A 9472-nucleotide genomic window follows, 5' to 3' on the forward strand; every position below is an offset into this window, starting at 1 on the left:
TGGGCAGTTTTGTCTAATTGATCAAATAATTGTTTTATTCTGTTACAAAAAGTTTGAGTGATAGTTTCTTAAGCTACACCACCGTTGTTATTAGAGCAAATATGTAACATTATTAACCCCGAAGGATTTAGGGTGGACACATATATACTTGTCACAACCGACACCAGCCTCTAAGTATGGATTTTCATAAAAAAATTTATACATTTAAACGAGATGTGTTGTCAATAGGGATCACACTTAAATGAAGTCTCCACCACAAATTCGTCTTTAGCAATTGAGCCAAACCTCGTGGGCAATTGATTAAATTATTTTTGTTGGGATGCTTTACAATTATATTGGCTCCATATATGTTTGGTACCTCCAAGTATTTGTTTAGTGGTTAGTAGGACCAAAATAATGTGTGCGAGCAATATGGTGGGCACTGAGCTTTTCATGATCAATGAAAGGTTCGCTAAAAGCAACAAATAATAATGCTAGTGCCAGCAATATTTACATTCAGCAAACAATCGAGCCGACATGGAAGATGGTAATTGGGGTAGGGCGTACGTGACCCTTCTCCATTGTTAATAGCTAAAAATGATTAATCTAGGTAAACTTTGCCTCCAATTAGACAATGATACGTGTAGAAGATCATGATAATAGAAAAACAAAAAAAACAAAAAAGAGTTAGTTACTTGATCGATCTTAGATTCCTAGTCAGGATCCAAGTTTGGTGACAAGTCTCTACTTCCATGATGAGATCTTCGGCAATCATACCAAACTCAAATGAGTTACTAATAAAGTTTTCAGATCAGCGCAACCTCCGCTTGTATGTTATTTGTTTTCTATTTGAAATGTTAATCGAAACTGTATTATGACATTCAAGGTTGATTGCGGTCTTTTGGTTCGGTGAAATATTTCCTTACACCACAAATTACATTTCTCATTCTCAATGCTTAATTAGTTTACATCCCAAATTGATTCCTTTGATAGTATTGCATGCATCTAATAATGTCATTATAGTGTTCTTTCCATTGCAATGTTGTAGCTCGCAGTTTTGTTTCAAATGACTAGCTATTTGTTCAGGGATGGAATTAGGATTGAGAAATAAGGTAAGCTAAATTTCTTAGTGTTCTATTTATCGGCCTTTTTTTTTTGAGGTCTCCATAAATCATTAGAGGAATCCCTCCATATCCCACCAATCAATCTGTTGCCAATCATTTTGGTTCTCCATGAGGCATGTCAGAAAGGAGAATAGTTCTTCTAACTAGGATATAGTGAATGGCTAAATGAAAGTAGAATAAGAAAAATAAACCAAGCTTGTTGTCTTTCAAACACTTAACTATACTCATGGGATAGCTGTCGTGGGTTTCTCGAAAGCTTGAATGAAAATTGTTACAGTGTAACCTCTCTGCTCCGAACTCTATATCACTTCTCCGGTTGTTATCAAAGAAAGATTGCCAAACATCAATACAACCTTGAAACTCCACATATGTATAATAATTTTTTTGTCCCTAAAAACATGAGGTGCGCTGCAACACAGCCTAGCCCACCTTTAGGTCTGTGCCTATATTTGTTTTGCTAAATAAAAATAAGTAGTTAGAGAAATTCGATATATGATATGTTTACTATGTTAGTGGCTGATGTTTTAAGTTTTTTTTTTTAAATAAAAAAAGTGAGATTCGATATATGTATAGCTAGGTTTGCAATTGGATCATTCCATCCGCGGAGTGCATTTCACCGTGGCAACGAGATGCTTTTTGTCATGAAAATGCTTCAATATTACTTCGAAGAACCAAAAATATATAATGCCCTTGCCATAAAAGAGTGATTAGTAATTGACCATTATCCAAGTGATTACTTACTAGCATTTGACATATAAAATCATACATATACCGAATAAAAGTTAGATATCCCATAAAATTCCAGATTTCTTTAATTAGTAGATATTGGGGGTTAATTAATGGAACACCATAATAGCCTTTATCTAATTTGGTACAGTACTTAAGAATCATTAATCCATGATTATTCCTTTGGTGATTACAGTTAGTGTACGTAGTCAAAGCAAATCCAAGTCGATCTATGATTCCGCTGACAATTTTGGCTTTCCTCTTTCTTTGGGGTGGTGTGGTTGTACGGCTCTCTAAGCTCTTTAATCAGTTTTTATTGATAAAAAGTATTGAGTAATTACTGTTAATAATCCAAGATTATACATGATCAGCTAGGATCTTCTTCCACGTACCCTGAATAATATATAGAGAGTAGAGTCATCCTCATGAGGAAGAAGAGGGTAGAGAATGAAGAGAATCAAGAAATATAACAAAGAGGGTAGAGAATGAAGCATGAGATGCTTGAATCAGTGGCCTTTGGTCTTAGCTTTGAGTCAAGATTCGATTGTCAAAATTGTAATCCAATTATGTTAGAGATGCTTGATTATATATAATTATTAAACCCTGTTTTTCTCCTAATTCTGTACAGCATTTGTTTGTTAATTTATTTGAATGGTACAGTACTATTATTCTGCACTGAATCTTCACACTGTACACTGAAAACCTTGAAGTCAGATATTTCAGAACCTGCATGGAGAGTTGTCATTATTTTTGTGTACCTTCAAAGTTACTTCCTGCAGGAAACTACTATAAATAGCAATATTTGCAATCAAATCTATGCAAAACTCAATCTGAACCATCTTCTTACTATTCTCAACAATCCCATCTGAAACACATATTAAGCATACAACCAGAACATCACAAGTGATAGAAAGCTCAAGCTTTAGATACACAGCCTCAACACCTCAGAATTTGATTTATCTCAAATCACAAGAAGAAGTAATTAAGCGCTCTCTCTGTACTGTCTAACACTACGGACTAGCTCAATCAAAGTCCATAAGACAAAATGTAGCTGCGTAGATTGATCGACCAATCTGAAATCTCACTCAACCAAGACTGTGGCAATATGATACCCTCTAGCACTCCAACCTCCAATCTATGGATACATATTGGTGATATAGCTAGCTTCACTGATATTGCATCTCGAAACGCGCATTGTGATGATCAAACTGAGATCCATGAAAGGTACTGCCACTGAAGAAATCTTGCTCCTCAAGCTTAGGTACAGGTGAAGAAATGCCGATGAAAGGTCCAATGATCGCATTCCCATTCATCGAATTGAAGACCATCTGCGGTCCCTCATTCGACACTTTCCAGTCAAATTGCTGCTTATTACTCATCTTTGGATGTTGCTGTGACTGAACCACAACTGCAGACTCATGATCTTGTGACGTTGAGCTTCTAGTAGTACTCTGGCTACTCCCTACTGATCCAGATTTGGTATCTGACACATTAACGGTTGTGATGTCGTGGATGCTAGACCTTCTCTTGTCTTTGCCTCCTGTGAGTTGCCTGATATAGTACTTTTGAGCATGACTGGCTACTTGAGTTGGTGTCCTAGTGGTCACAAAATTTCTTGAGATATTTCTCCAGTCACCTTTACCATACTTTTTAAGTCCCATCAGAAATTGCCTGCAATACAGTTTGCCATATAACACACTACATTAAAAGCTGCAGAATGATCCCCTATTCCACTAGGACACAAAGCCAAAAAAGGCTTCATGGTAAATAACCCATTTCTAAACAATATAGTACTGTTCATCTGCTTATTAAATTGCAAGAACTAATTAGACCTAATTTGCTATCTAACAAGCCTTTTTAACTCTCTCAGTACCATTTCGGTTTGTTCAACATTGATTATACTCTAAGCTATATATATGAACAAACTAGAATAGAAGTTTGACACAATTTCAGTTCTAAGCGAACCTCAAAGCTCCAAGCCTTGAAGGGTTTCAACTTTCAAGTACTTTGCTTTCAAACATTTCGATCAAGTACTAAATTTGCTTTCAAACATTTGAAAAATGACCAACACAAACAAAGTTGATGCTCAAAGAAAGATATTCAGGTAAGTTACCTGTGCTCTTCTTCAGTCCATGGCACACCTTTCTTTCTTTCCTGCTCAGACGGCCGAGTCGACGAGCCTCTCTTGCCACCATTCCCACCAACACTATAATATTGCTTCAATCCATCGAAGCCTTGATCATCAACCCACTCCAATGTGAAAGAATTATTATTAGAATACCCAGGAATTGGGATAAGACCAGCCTCAATATCACTCACATCTTCCTCCAACTCCTTGTACTGCTTGATCACATCGCCAACGGTCTTTCCAGGGATCAAATAAGCCACCTTTTGCCATCGATCAGGGGTGTCCTTATCATAAAGAGCAAGAGCATTCTCAAATCGCTTGTTCTCCTCTGCGGTCCACTCGGCTCCTTTGCTTTCTTGGAATAACCAATTTGAGTTTTGAATATAAGAGGCTGGAGATAGAACTTCAATTCCCCTATACATGTTGGCTCTTACAGTAGTGTTGGATTGAAAAGCATAGGAAAGGAAAGTAATGGAGTAGCTTTGGTCTCTCTCTTTTCTCTTTGATAAGTAGCTCAAACAGAGAGAGAACCCAGATAGGAAATGCAGAGAAGTGGAGGTTTTTAATGAATTAATCAAGGAGTAGCATTTGAAAGGGAGAATCTCAGTGTGCTTTAAGTTGAGGAATCCAAAAAAGAGGAAAACTTTCCAAAACAAGAGGGAAGTGGAATAAGCAATTTGAAAAGATTAGATCTTGGATTGTCAAGCATAAACCCTAGAACCCCATATCAGATTCAAAGCCACAAAGATCACACAGAAAGGAAAAAGAAAAACCCAGATCAAGTTTCAGGAAAGTGAGATTTTTTTACACAGAAAAAATGAAAGTTGATGCAAAACCCAATACCCAATAGAGGAAACCAGATAAAAGCGGCGTTGCAGAGCTGAAGAAGATGAAAGAAAAGAAGAGGTGAGAGCGTGAAAGGAGTGAAGAGCAGAGGGTAGCTGTTTCTCTTTGTAGTGATTGAGTTGAAGGACAGGGATCTATGGAACAGGAACAAGTAGAGGGAAGAGAGTGAAAAGGAGAGGTCAAAGTTGTTGAGTTGTGATTGGTGGGTATGGTGTTTGGGGTTGGCGAGAGAGAAGAGAAAGAGAAAGAGAAATGCCCAACCAAAACCGAGTGTGGGACTTGAAATCGACAGCCTGGGATTCGCTGATTGGAGACCCTGTGTCGATGAAGTGGGGGTGTTTTTGTAAAATATAAAAGTTCAGTAGGGCTGGTTTCTACTTGAGGGATGGCCGACTACATTGGGCCTCGGTTGAAACCGAATCTAACCCATTAGCATAGCCCAATTCGGCAACTATGGGAATGATCGGTTAGTGGTCATTATACCACGACACACATTCATACAAATAATCATAGTTATGAGTCTCTCATCAGAACAACCATAAGTCAAAATGGCCTAATCTCTAACTAAAATTTACTCTCGAAATGAGCTGCCAGATCATGAGAGTATTGATACAACTGTTGGAACTTGTGTGGGATTTATCCCACATGGAAGAAGAACCAAAGGTGGTGGTCCTTATAAGGTACTTTCCTTGAAACTAAGTAGTTGATGTAAAACCTTGATTGGGCTTGGTGGGTTTATATAGTCAAAAGATGGGCCTTAAGCCTTGGGGCTCTTGGGCCCTAGTTGGTTAAAATCTGTTTTTAATTTCTGGAATATTTTTGGAAGTTAAAAATCGGATAAGACCAACATAACTATTGGAGAACAGTTACAATTGCATGGACAAATGCAACTGTTCGATTTTGGCTTTATATATAGAACGACATTGTTGTCGTTGTTCCCATCGGAAAAATACATCGCTTTTCTTCTTCCTCCCCTATTCTTATTTCAGAAAGCATACTGTAAATTCGCCAGGGACAAGTTCTTGTGCAAGAACTTGTACCAGATAGTTGTATCCTCAGGATAGTCGTCCGGAACTGCAGCACAAGTGAGGGCGAATTTTTGTCTTAGGTCACTGCATTGCAGGCCTCTATCTAATCAAGTTAGTGAATTTCAATTGTGTTTATTGTTGCTTGTACGTTCAATTTGATTATTGTGATATATATATATATATATATATATATTGTTTGGAATTGAAGATATTGGATTGGAATAACAACAACATTGCCACCAACAATAAACCGAGCTAAATACCTTTATTCAACACCATGTCCAAACCAGATCACATGCAAAAGCAATTCACCCTCATGTTGATAACTAGACAATACTGAAATGGAAACACATAATCCCCAGGAGTGACACCATATAAATAGCATACCGACCAGAACAAGACACCCAAACTCTCACTCGATAGAGGAGAGACTTATTAGACCTAACCATAAAAACCTACAAATGAAAATAAATTTCAAGTCATGTTGAAAAGGAGGACACAAACCCAAAGGAGAACAAAGCCCGCTAGGAAACTCATGATTGGGTCCAAAATCACCCTAGCCTACCTTGGCAGTTTGCTTATAGAGCCGCCTCATGTTCTTTGTCGGACCGCCGTCACCAATCGTCCAACTTCTAATCATTCTCTTCCCCAAATTGTACCCTTGCAAAGCAACCATATCAGGATCGACTTGAGCATAACAAAGCCACCACGATCTCTCTATCTCTGGTCCACTCCCATCCATATGCTACCACTCCATGTCGTCGTTGCCTAAGCAAAGATGGTATAGCCGCATCTTCAATCTGATTTACACTCAAAATCGATCAGCAGGTATTCGATCTCTGAACCCCCCACAGTCATGATCTCTACATCAATCTCATGAAACTTCCAACCGCACCGTACCATCAATCCTAACCAATACTAGAGAATCCATCTGATGACGGCGTCACAGGTTGCACAATCGAACGGAGAAGAAAACCTTAGTTTTGTCCAAGTTTTATGGAGTGACTTTTGACTCGGATGTGTTGAGATCTGAATCCTATATGGGAAATATATATGCTCCTTGCCTGTGGGTTTATAAGGGTTTGGATCTTTTCATCCATTGCCAATTAGTTTTGGGTGTGAACCCTATACTACTTCATCACGGTATCATAGTGGGTTACCAAGTCCACGTGTAAGGTGTAACAGTCACACTGACTCCACGTCACCCAAATGTTCTCCACGTGTATGGCTTAAAAAGTTGCCACACTTGTGGAGGCATGTTAAGATATGAATCCCACATGAGAAATATGAGACATTACATATGAGTTTATAAGGGTTTTCACATTTCTAACCATTATCAATTGATTTTGGATGTGAACCGCAGACTGCTTCATCATGATGATCACATGGTTAAAAATGCTCCCAATAGAATCTAAAAGCTTTTTAAAATACCAATATGTAGTAAGACGCAAGTCATGATCGAAATAAAAAAAAATCCTTTTTGCAAATATAATTGTATTTCCAAATGCATGTCTCGATCTTCTAAACAGAATCTCATTATTGTATTCGAGTAATGCTAGGTGTACCAGCTGCATTCTGCCTTATGTGATGACAACTAATGTTGCAGAAAGTCCAACCGATCATACAATTTCATCAAATAATGCACTACTACTACAAAACAAATAAAAAATTCTATGACAACTACTTTATGACGTTTGCCCAAAAATGTCATTGTAAACTTTTTCTATGACGTTTTTGGAAGTAAACGTCATGTATCTAAACGTCATAGAGTTTTTTTTGTAGTGTTAGTTTCAAATGGGATACCTGAAGCTTGCCACCACTGTTGCCAAAGCTCATTTGTGCATCGATAACCTTCTCCAATCTTTAAATCCTGAATAATTTTGGTAACCAAGGCGGGCACTTAAGAGCAAGTCCAGCCCAAAAGGTTTTAAAGGCCTAGGCCTTTCGCCACTTAGGATTAAAGACTCAACTTCAAAATACCAACTTCCACCCACAAAAAAAGTTTAACCCAATGATCATTAGGCCTTCGCCTGGGTCAGACCCATGACCCAGGTCACCACTTTTGATCACCCGGGCCTTCCCAAGCTAGCTCAGCTCAATCCCAGGTCCACAACGACGTCAGCCACGTTACAGAGACAGATGCCATCTGCAAGACGCGAAAAGTATATGCGTCCACTACACGGACCAATGGAAGACGTCCAGGTGCCATGTACATGCAAGATTTTGTCTCGTTGTGGAAGCCAAGAGTGGGTCTTGAGCAGGTTGTTTGATCTGGACCGTTTGTCTTAATTATTAAAGTGAATCAATGGCCATCAATTATACACTGGGTTACAATTGTATAATTCAACGGCTTGAATTTTTTATATATATTACAACGGTAACTTGAGTTACCCTGGGCTTGAAAAATTCTTATAAATACCAAACATTTTTTTTTCTAGGCTTAGCCTGTCAATTTAAGTCATGTAATAAATAAATAAATAATTTTTTTTAAAAATTATTTATTACCTTTTGTATAATTTCAATACGTTATTTATAATTTTATTAACACATAAAATCATTATTCACATTCAAAATACCTAATATAAAATTCAATAAACAATCAATGCCACGTGACGACCCAGAAACAAAAATCGTGGGTGAAAACTTGAGTTAAATTTCACTGCCACGTGACGACCCAGGTCACACCCGTGACCTAGGCCTTCCCAAACAAAGACCTATGGGTGGACTTGCATGCTCTAAGGGAGGTGGTTCCTCGGCCTTGCCATTCATGCAATGTGATAGCGGCTTCAGGAGCGTCACTTGTACGAGCTTCTTTTGGACTAGAAAATGAATTTTGGAGGGTTTTGGGTTTGGAGTCCATTCATTTTTTTGAAGAAAAAAAATGCAAGAGAGGGTGAGCATTTGAATGCGATGGCCTTAGAGGGGGAGGCCAAGGCGAATTGTTGCATGTGCCTAGTATCCAAACAGGAGATAAAATCATGTTGTGCAGGTTGAAGTGATTTTAGATCTGCTTCATGTCCTAGACCTAAAACATCCCCCTCAATCGAAGCAAAAGAGAAAGGAGGAGGGCGGAAATTGGCATCGAGAGGCGGAACCGGAGAAAGGAAAAGGCGCGGTTGGGGTCGGAGAGGACGTTAGGGTCGGTGTCCGGTAGAGGCCGAGATAGTTAGGGTTAGGGTCGGGCTGGTCGAGAATGAAAATTTGGGGTTTGAGGCTCTAAGCTTAATTTGGGTTCGGGGAAGTTGTGTGAGATTTTGTGGAAATGTTTCTAGCATTAGGTCAAAAGTGGAAAAATGAACGTCATAACGAAAGTTTTATGACATTTCCGAACGTCATGGTCTATTCTATGTTTATCAAACGTCATTAAAATAAATCTTTTATGACATTTTCTAATAGTCACGGCTAAATAATCATTGATGACATTAATTTACCGAACGTTATAAAGATATTTTTCTTGACATCTAAAAATTATCATAAGAATGATGGCAGTGATTAAACATCATTAGAAAGATCATTTAATGACATTTTCGGCCTAACATCATAAAATTACTGTCCTTAAAAGACAATATTAGTAGTATAGTGTGTAGGTATACGTGCATCCTACTTTAGTAACAATCATCGAAAGAGAGGTTAGACAAAGA

General features: G+C 38.2%; 1 protein-coding gene across 1 annotated transcript; it reads right to left on the bottom strand.

Moving 5' to 3' along the window:
• Nucleotides 1-2646: 2646 nt before the first annotated feature.
• On the bottom strand, nt 2647-5126 carry LOC101294380 (transcription factor DIVARICATA-like). The gene is made up of 2 exons (XM_004302620.1): nt 3943-5126; nt 2647-3500 (listed from the first exon to the last, which is right to left on the bottom strand). The coding sequence occupies exons 1-2, from the start codon at nt 4377-4379 to the stop codon at nt 2996-2998; spliced, it is 942 nt and encodes a 313-aa protein (XP_004302668.1). The 5' UTR covers nt 4380-5126; the 3' UTR covers nt 2647-2995.
• Between the last annotated feature and the right edge of the window lie 4346 nt (nt 5127-9472).

This window comes from Fragaria vesca, linkage group LG6 (genome assembly GCF_000184155.1).
Source record: "Fragaria vesca subsp. vesca linkage group LG6, FraVesHawaii_1.0, whole genome shotgun sequence".
In the NCBI taxonomy this organism is placed as follows: Eukaryota; Viridiplantae; Streptophyta; class Magnoliopsida; order Rosales; family Rosaceae; genus Fragaria; species Fragaria vesca.

Coding starts and splice junctions, on each gene's coding strand:
- LOC101294380 (XM_004302620.1), bottom strand. CDS start 4,379: ATGTATAGGGGAATTGAAGTTCTATCTCCAGCCTCTTATATTCAAAAC. Junction 3,501..3,942: donor TGGACTGAAGAAGAGCACAG/GTAACTTACCTG, acceptor ACTGTATTGCAG/GCAATTTCTGATGGGACTTA.